This window comes from Saccopteryx leptura, chromosome 1, assembly GCF_036850995.1.
Source record: "Saccopteryx leptura isolate mSacLep1 chromosome 1, mSacLep1_pri_phased_curated, whole genome shotgun sequence".
Taxonomy (NCBI): domain Eukaryota; kingdom Metazoa; phylum Chordata; class Mammalia; order Chiroptera; family Emballonuridae; genus Saccopteryx; species Saccopteryx leptura.
In genome coordinates, this window is record NC_089503.1 from 30721140 (window position 1) to 30736024 (window position 14885).

Genomic DNA, 14885 nt, shown 5'->3' on the forward strand with positions numbered 1-14885 from the left:
AGAAGAGATAAGCAGGATTTATCTGGGGACAAGCAGAACAGAGATGGTTAAGTGACTGGGCCGTATTGAGGCGACAGGAGGTTGGTAACCATGAGTAATAGTAATGCCGATGTGTTCATATGTGCAACTTTTCCCTGCAGTACCAGGCTTCTTGGTGTGTGCACAGAGAGTGGACAGTAAGAGTCATCCTGAGTTAGGTTTTCTGTGGCAAAAGAGATCCATGAATGAGAAGGAATTACTAGAGTAAGGGTGCACTTGAACATCAGGATCCCCTGCGCCACCTCCTGGTCAGGCTTTTTTGATTATTTCTTAACTATAAAAATGTACAAATGATTCTTAGTCCACAGGCCATTAGAAAAAGACTGTGGCCAGAATTAGCTCATGGGGTGTAGTTTGCTAACCCCTGCTGAAGAGAGCACACGAGGAAGTGTAAATGCGGCTTACACTTCTGGGCATCCATTCATAAAAACATACTACAAGTTATCAAGGTTCTCTGTCTTTGAGGAGGACAACATTGTTGTGTCTGATGGCTTGTTGACATGGCTCACTCGGTCTCCAGTGATGTTGACTTAACATTCCCTCTCACTTGGATTGGCCATGGCAAACCAAACCCAGAGGTCGTAGTTTGTGTAACTACACCCCCTCCATGGTGACCATTCCAGAAACTGCAAACTGCACCAAATGTGCCTGGGGCCGAGGTGACTCCCAGAACTGCAATCAAGTTGATTGAACCAAAAAGATTTTGTGTGGAAAGTCTCTTCCCGGGTGCTTATCAAGAAGAGCCTGGTTTTACAACATGATGATACTAAGCTTCAGTATTGGAAGGCTTCCCTACTACCTAAACTGTAAGAAATTAATGAAATGTGGATTTGTAAAAGTAATATTTTAACAAGTTTAACAGCTACAGATGAGTGCAAATGGTATTTTAATTAACCTCAATATTACGGCAAGATGGCACCATTAAATAGTTTTCAATTGTGAAATATAAGAACCACCTTGCAAGTAGAGGCTTCATCTCAGGGCTTTTGACAGAAATTTATATTGATACTAATTTGTACCACTGATAATTACTCTGAAGACAGGGCTGCGGAAGGTTGGTATTGCTTAAACACTACAAGGGTCTTACATTCTGAAAGCAGGAGAGGTTGGCGGTGTTGCTGATGCATTAGTTGTTTCTACTATCTGACTTTCTAAGGCCAGTTTTTACACTGATTCAACTCTTTAAACTTGGCTTGCACGAACATTTTTACTGGTGTTTTAGCACAACGACAAGAGGAGTCTGAGTTAGAAAGCCATGTGATTTTACTTGACTGATATTTTTAAGACTCAAAAGCAGCAATATTTGAAATAATTTTTAAAAAGTCACTGAGATTTTAATGAAAGTAAATGGGACTATCTTGAAATACCTCCATTTTACTTTGTTTAACTAGTAAATTATAACTTTGGAGAATATTTAGGTATTTGAACCTTCACTGGTAACTAGGGAATATGGTTTGTGCAAAAGGGCTTTGTTGCACTTTTAAATAATAAATTTTTAAAATTAAGAGATTGAGGATTAAATACAAAGAATAGAAAGATCAAGAATGTGGGGAACCAAAGGAAGAGACTTCATCTGTTTAGGGTCTAGGGGACTAACTGTAGATTATTCAGAGATGATTGGCTAAGGAAGAAAGAATGTGTACCGTATTATCTCCCTTAAGTGTTTCGGTCAGTGAGGGTGGCAGTGGTGGTGGTGGTAAAAGGATAAATCTTTGGGCACAAAGTCACCTCAAAGAAAGTGACCAACAGAAGAAATTTGTTAGAGGCAAACTATGTTAATTACTTCAAATATTAAAAAAGCAGTTAGAGTGGATCCTATGCCACTGTCAATCAGTATGTTCAATTATCCTTTCTGTCTCAAGTCACAGACAAACTCTAGTTGGTTCTCCTCGTACTTTCTCTTGTGTATTCTGCACATTGCTTTTCAAGCATCTGCATTAGTCCATGGTATAGGAGTCCTAGGTGAACTTGTGTGTAGCAGTCACTAAAGAAATTGACCCAAGAAAGTGGAAGGGAAGGCAGGAAGACTAATGTTTAACATTTAGAGAGTCACCAGGATTATTACCTTAGTTGATTGGGGAGCAAGGACCAATCCCAGCCATGGGCAAGAGGGCTAGTGTGTGGCAGGGACAGTAATGTCAGAGGGGCTGTTCCATCTTAGGGAGCATCATGTCTGACTTGTGAGGACAGACAGCATTGGTCAGGAAGTAAACTCCTGCATTGACATACTCCAAGTAAGCAGATTGGAGGTTAGTGGATTTACTGCACATGACAGCGCGATTAGTCACGTGTGAAGTACATTGCCAGTATGTTGTTATTTAACTAGGTAGAGCATTGATATGGTGAAAATTTCTCTCATAAATTAGAGGGTGAAATATTACACCTAGAACTTCATTCTTAATCACAAATAGATATGCCTTCTTGATTTTGAGAAAAACACAGCAACTCATAGTTTCTGAAAATTGCCCAAAGCTCTGGACTATAGCTAGTGTGCAAGAAACACACACAATCTGGTAAGTGCCCATGGGAGTGTGTGGCACGTGGGAGCATTATGATTTGTGTAGCATTAGAATAAAGACTGAGAACATCTGATACAATCCAGTAAAGGCCAGCTTGTCAAATTAAATTCCTTAGTTAATTATTTGCATTTTAAATGCAATATAACACTCGCAGCAACTAGATAAACCAGATCAGTCACAATCTTTGAAAGTTGTTCTCCGAACTGAAAAGAAAGAACAACTTGGTCTCAATATCTACATTAAACTGTTTAAATATATCCATTCACAAAGAAAATCAGTTGGTTTGGCTAGGACTAGGATTAGAGGCTTCAGTTATAAAGTTGGGATGGAAGTGGGCAGAAATGAAGGTGGGAGGTATCAGCAATGGGAAGATGTTGTTTTTTGCCATGTAATTATATAATGAACATTGTCCTTCAATAGTTCTTGGTTATGCAAAAACAATAGTTTATTATGCAATGACTAGTAAAAATGGAAGACAAAGTACTTTCAATTTGGATGTATTATGTACTTTTAAATGAATAGCACAAGCTTCATGTTTTGAGAGTCACTTTCAAAATCCTAATAAAAACTGCCCAAGGTTATGTGATACTTTCCAACTTCCCTGTTTCTTTAATTTTTCTCACCTTGTGAGTAAAACATTCTTTCCAATTTATGCTTGTTTGTCTTCCCTGATATAGGAAAGGTGATTGTTATGCTGTTACAAGAGCTACATCAAGAACAGGTGGAGACATTAAAATATTAAGAAAAGAGCTTTAGCATATTGGAAACTATTCAAAGTGAAGTTCTTGAGACTCAGGTTCATGGAAAACCTTAAAATGCGATTTATTAGTTCCATTTTTTAGTACTCAAACAATATAAATTATCAAAGTGAACTGTGATCAGACTAAATTTATAACATATTAGGATATTCGGAAATAATTTAAGCAAAAGAGAGTACCTTAAAGCCTGATTTAAAAGTAATATCCTCTCGTAAAATAAATGCAAAATATTGAAAATAGGAAGAATAATATAAAAATCCCCCAGACTTCTACCACTTTTTAACTAGTGTGCAATTATTTTTTAATAGTTATTGCATCTCCTTTTTTTAAAATTATACTTGTGTGTGTTTTATTTTTTTTATTTATTTATTTATTTATTTATTTATTTATTTATTTATTTATTTATTTATTTATTTTACAGAGAGAGAGTCAGAGTGAGGGATAGACAGGGACAGACAGACAGGAATGGAGAGATGAGAAGCATCAATCATTAGTTTTTCGTTGTGCATTGCGACACCTTAGTTGTTCATTGATTGCTTTCTCATATGTGCCTTGACCGTGGGCCTTCAGCAGACTGAATAACCCCTTGCTCGAGCCAGCGACCTTGGATCCAAGCTGGCGAGCTTTTTGCTCAAGCCAGATGAGCCCACGCTCAAACTGGCAACCTCGGGGTCTCAAACCTGGGTCTTCCGCATCCCAGTCTTATGCTCTATCCACTGTGCCACCACCTGGTCAGGCTACTTGTGTGTGTTTTAAAAATACCATTGGCTTCTAATAATTTTAACTGCCTTTTTATTTCATATATTAGAAACATTTTATAAATCATTAAATTTTATTTTATAATATAATTTTTAAAAACCATGTAGTATAGAAAGGACTCTAAATGTGTATTTAAATTAGCCACAGCTCACTGTGATAAATTATTTATAGGTTTTTTTTCCCCCTGTGTAGGTTTTAGATAATTGCACAATGAGAATGAACCTAAATTCACCAGCCCGATATCTTTTTGATTTGAATGGCAGAAAAATTAAAGATATTTCAAAAGGTAAGTGGCAGAGACTTTATAAACTCGAAGATAATATTATGAAAGGCATTTATATTATTTTGTTTTTACTTTACACATTTAAAAGGAAAATGGATATATTAAAATAGTTTAATTATAACATGAATAACATATTTTTCTTATAAAATCATGAAAGGGCATTCAGATTTTGGGAATCTTTTATTTCAGCATGTTTTAGTCTATTTAGGCTACTATAATTAAAAAAAAAACATACAGCAAGTATTTATTTCTCACATTATGAGGGTTGGTACCAAGATCATGGCGCCAGTAGATTCAGTGTCTATTGGAGGCCCATTTCCCAATTCTTCTTATTGTTGGCTTTATATGGCAGAAGGGGCAAGGGTGATTTTTGGGTAGTCTTGTACAAGGAGACTAATTCCATTCAGAAGTGCTCCACCCTCATGACCTAATCACCTCCAACTACCATCTCATTGGGGATTAGGTTTTAACATGCATTTGGCAGAGAAGACACAAACATTCACTCTGTAGCACAGAACAAGCTCAGATGTTTAAACAAAGTGATGTGTGTGTGTTTTTGTTTTTTTTTGTATTTTTTGTTTTTTAACTAATTGAGAAGCAGGAAGGCAGAGAGATTGACTCCTGCTTGCACAAGACCGGGATCCACCCAGCAAGCCCACTAGGGGGCGATACTCTGCCCATCTGGGGCCATTGCTCTGTTGTAGCCAGTGCCATTTTAGTGCCTGAGGAGGAGGCCATGGAGTCATCCTCAGTGCCCCGGCCAGCTTGCTCCAATGGAGCCATGGCTGCAGGAAGTGAAGAGAGAGATAGAGGGGAAGAAGAGGGGGAAGGGTAGAGAAACAGATGGGTGCTTCTCCTGTGTGCCCTGACTGGGAATTGAACCCAGGACATCCACACTCCAGGCCGATACTCTACTACTGAGCCAACTGGCCAGGGCCAGTGATGGGTGTTTTAACCTTAGTAAACCCTAACTTAATAAATGAAAGCAATTGATACATTTAAATTTTTTAAAATTTATTTGGTATGAACTTTCAAAAGAGAAAAAAATGAGAAATTGTGCTACTGTATGCTCAGAGCTTTTAAAAATGTTTGGGTTAACTTGTAGAGGTTTTTCAGGAGTTTTGATATGTGCTTTAAAACAATTTTGTTGTATGTTTTTGTCAAAATATAAGACCTACATCTTTATTTCTAAAAGCACTGATTCGCTAGTCTCTGAGAGCAAAAATACCATGAATTCCACATTTGTGCTACTATTAAATTACTATTAGTAATGGTCCTGGCTGAGCTCAGTTGGTTGGGGCCTCCTCCCAATGTGCGGAGGTTGTGGGTTCGATCCCTCCTGGTCAAAGTGCATGCAAGAATCAGCCCATGACAGCATGAATAGGTGGAACAACAAATCAATGTTTCTGTCTCTCTCCATCTGAAGATTTCAAAGCACTGTAGACACTTCCTGTTACCTGGAAGCATTAGATGGTTATTTACCAGTAAGACATATGTAGCACATGGAATCCTCCCTCATGGTTATTTTTAGAGGTGTGAGGAGAGTATCATTATTAAAATTGATTTCTTTTTTGCATTTTTGTCTCCTCTCCTGCTAGTTAAAATTTTCCTTGTGGCCCTCACTATTTTATACTCACTCTAACTTGCATTAATCAAATAAATAACTTATTTTGTTAAGACCCTATCTAGCTTTGAATTATGTATTTTCAACTCACCGATAATTTTAGATTTAATTGCTAGAATTATAACTACAGTGTGTCCGTAAAGTCATGATACGCTTTTGACCGGTCACAGGAAAGCAACAAAAGACGATAGAAATGTGAAATCTGCACCAAATAAAAGGAAAACTCTCCCAGTTTCATACCTATTCAGTGCAGTTCGATGTGGGCTCACGCACAGATTTTTTTTGGCTCCTTAGGTAGCTATCCCGTATAGCTTCTACAGACTCGTCACTGACTGATGGCCTACCAGAACGGGGTTTCTCCACCAAACTGCCGGTTTCCTTCAACTGCTTATCCCACCGAGTAATGTTATTCCTATGTGGTGGCACTTCGTTATAAACGCTCTGATATTCACGTTGCACTTTGGTCAAGGATTTGAATTTAGCGAGCCACAGAACACACTGAACTTTCCTCTGTACCATCCACATCTCAACTGACATGGTTGTGGGCTGCTCCACTGTATACACGGTGTTACATCATCATCTGTGCATGCACACATGCTGCCACATCATCCTACAGAAACTGGGAGGGTTTTCCTTTTATTTGGTGCAGATTTCACATTTCTATCGTCTTTTGTTGCTTTCCTGTGACCGGTCAAAAGTGCACCATGACTTTACGAACACACTGTATAAGGAACCCTGGTTAAGATGAAAGATTTATATTTAGAAAGTTATTTTTTTCCTCTCCCAAACATGGTATAACAGAATTACTTATCAAAACATAAAATCTCTGACTCTGAGGCGTGATCTTCGTGGATGCCAGAGGCATTCGTGTTCATGCCTCATGCTTCACGTGGCTCAGAAGTGTGCTATTACCACATTTTAATGCATGCCTTGCCCTGGGTTTTTGTGTACTTATGAAAGCTTATGCCAGCTGAAATTAGCCTATGCAACTACTAACATATGGAAGCATAGCAAGTTCACTGGACTCAAAATACTTAAAGAAGCTAATCCTGCTGGAGTAACTTTCAGTCTGTAGCGCCCTAGTCACTTAACATTAGGGTTTGGCATTTCTTTTCTTCTTTGTTTGTTAATATGATTTTGTGCATCAAATGATTGCGTTTCCTAGACTTCTATGTTTGGTGGTCTTCTAAACTTTAACTTGGGGAAGGTCAAGTGTTATGTAAAAGTTATCTTTTAATTCAAATAAGAAAATGCTGATACTCTGGTTTGATGTATAACGTTTTTCTTTTCCTTACTCTGTTTCGGATCAGAAAAAGTCATTTAATAATGTCTAATGTTAAGCTCATTGCAATTACTTTTTATTTATAAGCATAGATTAGCAGTGTATTTATACCAAGGACTAAAATTATAGGCAGTCCCTGGGTTACGAATGAGATAGATTCTGAAATAGATTTGAGAAGGTTTTAGTATTTATGTGCACAGAAAGGTAAAAATAAATACTATATTAAGACAAACATCTAAGTTGCATTTAATTGGTAAATATAGCTATTTCAACTTGCATACCAATTTTTTTTAATTTTTATTTTATTTTTTATTTTATTGATTTTAGAGAGAGGAAAGGAGAGAGAGACAGGAATATCAATCTATTCCTGTATGTGCCCTGACTGGGGATCGAACTGGCAACCTCTGTATTTCAGGACAATGCTCACCAACTGAATTTTCCGGCCAAGGCACATACCAATTCAATTTAAGAACAAACCTACAGAATCTATCTCGTTCATAACCCGAGAACTGCCTGTAACAGATACACACACACACAAATATCTTCTACCTCAGGGGTCCCCAAACTTTTTACACAGGGGGCCAGTTCACTGTCCTTCAGACCACTGGAGGGCCTGACTATAAAAAAACTATGAACAAATCCCTATGCACACTGCACATATTTTATTTTAAAGTAAAAAAACAAAACGGGAACAAATACAATATTTAAAATAAAGAACAAGTAAATTTAAATCAACAAACTGACCAGTATTTCAATGGGAACTATGCTCCTCTCACTGACCACCAATGAAAGAGGTGCCCCTTCCGAAGTGCAGCGGGGGCCGGATAAATGGCCTCAGGGGGCCGCATGCGGCCCACGGGCTGTAGTTTGGGGACCCCTGTTCTACCTGTTGCTTCTTTTTTGGAATTAGATTTACTTTCAGCGTTTCTTTGTATGCTACAAGAAATAAGCACATTTGACATGACTGACTACTTTTACCTTATCAAGTCTAGTCAAGTCTTTAGAAATCTGTATGATTTGAAAATTGCCTGTCCTTTTAGGTTTCTAAATAGAAGATCTTAACAAAGAAATTTATTTCATTAAATGTGGAAAAGTTCTTTGGTTTTGTCTCCTCTATAGTCTGTTCTTCCTATAGTAGAAGACAATGAGCATTGTGTAATGACACCGTATTCCTGCATATGGTTGACATGCTGGTGCTTAATATATAGGATATAATATATGGATAAAGAATGCATTCTCTAAAGTCATTCCTACCAAAATAATAGGGTTATGTGGAAAATAGAGTTGAGGGAGATCATTCAAAATCTATGCACCTTTAAAACCAGAATACTAACTAAAAATACTAATTATTAACTTAGGAGACAATGTAAACAGCCTGGGTGGGCATCTCTGAGTGCTGCTGCAGAGGATGTTACAGCTGCACACAAACAGTACTCCAGTGTGGGAATCTATGTGGAGGGTTGGGCCAGTGAGACTTCTTTAAGGAAGTCACAGAAGGAAAACAGAACTCCCACAGAGTCATGCAAGGCTGGGAGTATACCTTCCTGGGAAAGGAACATCCAAACAGCAGCCAAACTAAAGTCTTTTATTTTTTTCCTGCTAAAGGATAGAATTCTATTCCTACTCTCTTGGCCTCCCTCCCCCCGCCCTGCAAGAAAATATCCATCAACCAAACTTCCATATTGTATTGACATCATTCTCGTATTTACCAATCATGCATGAGCTATTCGGTTTTACTGAAGCATATTAGTAGTGGCAGAACATAGGTAGGTGTGTCAGATTTTGATGGAATTGTATAATAACACTCTCATTACCGCTGGCATTGCCCAACATTGTGTCCTCTTAACTTCATTGGCTTAATTATTGCAGATGGCAAATGAAAGGAGTCACTCTCCCATTTGAGGAAGATCTTCAGTCTCTTAGGAACTTTATGAGGCTCCTATTCCAATAACCAAACCCGGCCCATTTGTAGATCCTTCTAGATCATGGTGGGTAATATTTACCCTAGATGATATTAAGTTAGAATCGTACATTAATTAAATGAGCTCCAAGGCCAGGCTATTAAACACTGAACATTCCTTTTCTATCCATTTCCCACCCCAAATTATGCCCAGCAACATTGTCCAAAATAGCTGTATATTCCCTCACAAGTTCTTCGGCGAGTCTACAATGAGATCAAATGCCAGGATTAATATGCTTCAGTCACAAAATTTCAATAACGTATAGATCCCTGCATTTGAATGTTAACTCTTGCCCATTATCATTTTGTGTGATAAATTCAAAGAATAAAAAATCCCAAGAAATCAAAATATAAAATTTTAAAGTCTAGATGGAAGTGTATTCCAAAATCAAATAATCTTACCTTTGTGAGTTAAAACCCAATGAAAGTTTGAACTCCTCAAGTTAAAATTAAGTGAAGTTAAGGTCCTGTCTAATTTTTATCCTTCCCAGGATCAGCCAGATGGCTTCTGGATGCCTGGTTTGAGCTGGAATTTTTCCAGTCGCTACCGTCTGGGCTCCTGCTGTGGGTGTCATCCCTCAGGACCTCAGAAGTTGAGTTGGGTCTATACCAACTTTATCATGTGCCCTACTTCCAACTGAACCACAAGATAAACACAACATCAGCCCCACACACAGAACATACAGAACAGCAACCAATCCTCAGTTTCTAGCATGTCCATTCCCAGCAAAATGTTCTCAGGCCCCTGTGTCTGGCATGATCCAGACCCATGGGACTATGGGCAAAGACCATATCAGAGACTAAGGGAAGGAAGGCAAAGAAGAGAAAGCATTCTTTATGTCAGTCTTTTCAAGATGCTAGTTGATTTATGCTGTTGAGCAGGGCCTCTGACCTGTGACATAACTCACTGGGAAGCAATGTCCTATGAAGGCATTAATTATAGCATTATGTGTTTATAATATCTTGAAGGAAAAATTGACCAGTGCCTTTTCCTACTCTCTCTAAGAGGCTGCATAAAGTGTAGGTTAAGGGCTCTGATTTGGGGGCCAGAGATCAAGTTCCAGTTATGCCACTTTAGTTTGACCTCAGACAGATTATTTAGTTTCCTTGAGAGTCAGTTTTTTTTGTTTGTAAATTAGAAATCATAGTACTTATTTTAATAGGTTGTACTTATCTTAATAGGTTGTTGTAAGGATTAAGGGAATTATATGTGAAGTCCTTAGAACAAGGGCCTGACACTTGGTAAGCATTTTGTAACATCGGTGTTACTGCTGCTAATATTGTTGCTATTATTCTCAAAGAGGGCACAGAGAGTGCTGCGTTCTTGCAACTTTGGAAATTTACATTGGTGGCAGACCCAGTTCTAAAGGCTTGTTTAAGGTACCGGTTTTCCCCTTTGTAAAGTATTCTGCACATCTTAATGTTCTTTCCCTCTGGGTTCCGTGTTTCTGGCCGCTGTGATGAACTGAGGGGGGACCCTGTCTGTGACATCGTGTCCACCTTGTCTTGGGAGCACTGTTTTCAATCCTGGGTCACAGTGGCCGCTCCAACAGCCCATGGTCCACATTGGTTTCAATCAGAATAGCTTTGGGTGAATTTCTGAACTGAATTAGCTGTTCATGTTGTGGAGGCTTGTTTCCTTAGGTGCCCAGTGAGGACCAGTAGAGCTCCCATTTCCTCTGGACGACATGGTTTTCTCAGTTTTTGAATACTACTGATCTTGAGTTAACGTTTCTATCCTCTTTTTCTGCAGTACTGTATTTAGGATTTGCCTCTGGGGTTTGCCTCTACTGAACTCCTGTTCCTTTTAGAAAAGTTTTCTTCTCTGACAGGCTTGGGGCTGCATTGTTTGCTGCAGTGGAGTTGTGTTGTTGTTTTTTTTTCCCCCTTTGCTTTCTGGTCCACACTTGTGTTTTTCTAACATATTCCTCTAGATAGTTTTCTTGCAGGGTCTCTCATAGTGAGAGGTATAAAGTCAATAAGCTCCAAGTTTGTCAATAGCATCCTTTGTTCAAACCAGTCTTGTCCATTTTCACCTCCCAGAGTTAAATAATCGTACCCAGGATGTATTTTCCCACCATCTAACATCTAATTTAGATCTGGACACTTGGATCTATTACTGTTCTGCCTGGATCCCTGTAATATAATTCATCTTGCCATTGCCTTTTCTTGGTCGTATGACCATTAGTTTTTGGAGTGCACAAAATACTTCTTTTTCAGTATTTTATGCTAGTCTTCCTAGTATCCCTTCTTCAATTCATTCAGATGTTAAGTTCATTCTGTATAATTGTCACATCCTCAAAAGAAATGCTCCAATTTTTCTTCCTGTAACATAAATGCTACCTCTTTTTAGGATTTGGGATTCCGGCTCCTCTGGGGGACTGTTCTGGACTTGTTCTCGATGATCTTGTTTTTCTTCCCGTTAGGTTTCACCGGGCCTCAGTTGCTGTTTCTCATTTTGTAATGAAATAGTTTTCTCTTTTTTAATAACCTCTCAAGGAGTAGTTAGATTGGGGTGCATCGCCCACACCCTCAGGCCGGGTCTTCAGGATCTCAGTTTCTCTTTTTCACGTCTGTCTAGTGTGTGTGCTGAGATCAGATGTTATCTTTATTCTAAGGCAATCTGTTTCCCCTCCAGCTAAATAAGCCTATCTTTTATTTGTTTTCATGAATACCCTGCTGTCGTCTCATCATAAGATTGAAGCATATTTTATTTTATTTTTTAAACATTTTATAAATTATAGTTGACGTGCGATGCTATGTGAGTCATAGATATATAGCAGTTATTCAATATTTATAGGGCCTAATGAAGCGCTCACTTTGATAAATCTAGTAATCACGTCACCATACCAAGTTATTATAATGCTGTTCAGTACGTCCCCTATGCTGCGCGTTATCCCGTGGTTATGGATTTTGTGACTGCGACTTTGCACCTCCCACTCGCTGTCACGTTCTTCACTAGACATTTGATATGTAGTAATGATATAAAATAACTGAATTGTTAGCCATATGACTTGCAATGCTCTTCCCTGTGGAGGGATTAATATCCCCTCATAAGGAGATGGCATGAGACTTGTTTTGACATGAATAAGGGTGGGAGTTTAATTTTCATTCAAGGAAAGGCAGCACATATTTAGAATAATATTGGAGTGTACTACACCGCCTGCTATTCATAATATGTATATGTTATCAATTGCTGTACAATTACCCCCAAACTTAGCAACTTTTGGCAATAAACATATTATTTCACACTTTTTGTGGGTCAGGAATTCAGGCATGGCTTAGCTGGACCCTCTGATGCTGGGTCTCTCACAAAGCTTCAAACAGGTGTCAGTATGAATGTTTTAAATGTTACTGAAATCCCATTTTATTTGTTTTATTTACTAATACTTTCTTTTTATAACATTTTAATACCACTTGTCATACATTTGTTTATATAGTATCTCTGTTTTATGTATAAGACTTTTCTTTTTAACTAAAGGGAGACTTTGTTCTTATATTTAAAAATAAATGCTCCAGAAATCTCCTAATATCTACCATGGGACTGGACATATAATGGATCCTCAAAAATTAATATTCAAATAAACAATTATTAAGCATAATCTTTGTTAAGTGTCTAAAACATAGTGATAAAAAATACCTTTTAAATGAATGAATTAATTAAAACTCAAAATGTTTTTGGTTGAGCCTAATCTCTGGTGGCACAGTGGATCAAGCGCTGACCTGGAATGCTGAGGTCACTCGTTCGAAACCCCAAGCTGGCCCAGTCAGGGCACATATGAGAATCAACTACTATGAGTTGATATTTCCCATTCCTCCCACCTCCTTCTCTCTCTCCTCTCTCTAAAATCAAGAAATAAAAATCTAAAAAACAATTCTTCTTTGAATTAAATTCGCAGTGAATTACTCACTGTTAACTACTATACTTTCTGTTGGCATTCTGATATCACGTAAAGTAAGGAGTATTATGCCATATTCCATAGAACTTTAAAGGTTTGAAAATTCTCACTTATTAGATTCACGTGGCATTATAAAAACAAAAGAAAAATAAATCTTCATTTGATATCTACTTCAGAATAGAGTTATTAATTGATTTATTTGGGATTTTAGCATCGGAAAGGTCTTTGCTCATCACCAAAATCACCCCAACAAGTGTTCATTCAGTCGTTGCTTTTTTTGTTTCTGATGTCTATCATTTTTTAAAAGTATCTTATAGCTAGTTGAAATCTGTTTTTTTAAATATTTACCATTTGTCTTTATTATGCCTTCAGGATTTACATAATATAAATTAATTCTGAATCTATGACTGCCTTTCCAATATTTGAACATGTATGATTTAAATCTTTTTCAGGTTAAATATCTCCAGTCTCCTCAGCTCTTTCTCTGGACCCTCATCAACCTGGTCCCTCTTTTCTGTTCTCTCTAGTTTTTTTTGGTATTCCTCATTTTGGGACCTCACATTGTACATAATTTTCCAAGTCAACCAATGACAAGTAAAGTAGCCTGTCTTCTTTTCCTTCAGGCCATCATATATCTACAGGTGCATTTTTTCTCTTAGCGACATCATACCATTGACCTATATTGGAATTAAAGTCAACCAAAATCCCCCAATTTTTGCTCACAACTTGCTTTTAAGATGCTACTTCTTCCTTATTCTGTTCTTGTATTACTGATATTTTAGTTGTGAGAATAGAAGTTTACACATCAATTCCTACTAAATTTCTAATTGTAAGATTTTTATTTAGTAGATTAGCCTGTCAAGATCTTTCAGATACCTAATCTGTCATCCAGAGATGAACAGTATCTAAATACAGTAGATATTATAAAATAATACAAAAGTTAGGGATGCTGCCTTTCTCTTGGAAACATTATACTCAGATTCCTGTTGATATTAAGTGGGAAATTCAGAACACTGAGAAAAGATTTAATCAAAATGCTTCCATCTCCTTTCATGCCCTATGAATGCTTAGTACTGTTCTTATATTTCTAGTACTGTGCCTGTTCTTCTAAATGTGAAATTTTGTAATGGTCCAGAGAGTTGGGGCCCTGGAAATGGTATTGCTTTCTGAGCTAAGGTTGGGTAATTCAGGACTATGAACAGTTTACAATCTGCAGTCTAGCTCTATACAGGGGACAACTGCGTGTGTGTGTGTGTGTGTGTGTGTGTGTTCATTCTGATTCCTTTTATTACTTTCTCTAGGACAGCATCCAGTTATAATTTTCTTTTGCCTTATTTTGGTTATTAAGAGACATATTTCTCTCTCTCTCTTTTTTTTTCTAAATTGAAACATTTAAAAGAAAGAAATCATAAATTGTACAGTACTTAACCAGGAGATTTGCAGACCCTAGATGTTCTCTTACCTCATTGCAAATATACCCATTTATCTTGAAGAGGCATATAGATTTAGCATTAGCTTGCTTGAGGACAATAGATGTTAGCCATAGTCTATTGGGACCTGCTTCCCACTGGAAGAAATAATAGTTATATGCTGGTATTGGAGATCTCAAGACCTATGTAGGGAATTTTCCCAAGAATTTCCCTCCATGCTCATTAAATATTCCTTTAATATGTAAATTACCCCATGTGGCTCCCAGTGATTACTGTTTATTTTTCTAAGAGTTCTCAAACTATTCATTTTATAATCTGTTCTAGAACTTTTC

General features: G+C 37.5%; 1 protein-coding gene across 1 annotated transcript in view; it reads left to right on the plus strand.

The window, feature by feature from the left end:
• Nucleotides 1-14885, plus strand: part of DCDC1 (doublecortin domain containing 1) — a 394396-nt gene that overhangs the window by 33882 nt on the left and 345629 nt on the right. The window contains 1 exon segment of the mRNA XM_066360544.1: nucleotides 4268-4361. Within this exon segment, the coding sequence (XP_066216641.1) occupies nucleotides 4268-4361 (94 nt within the window).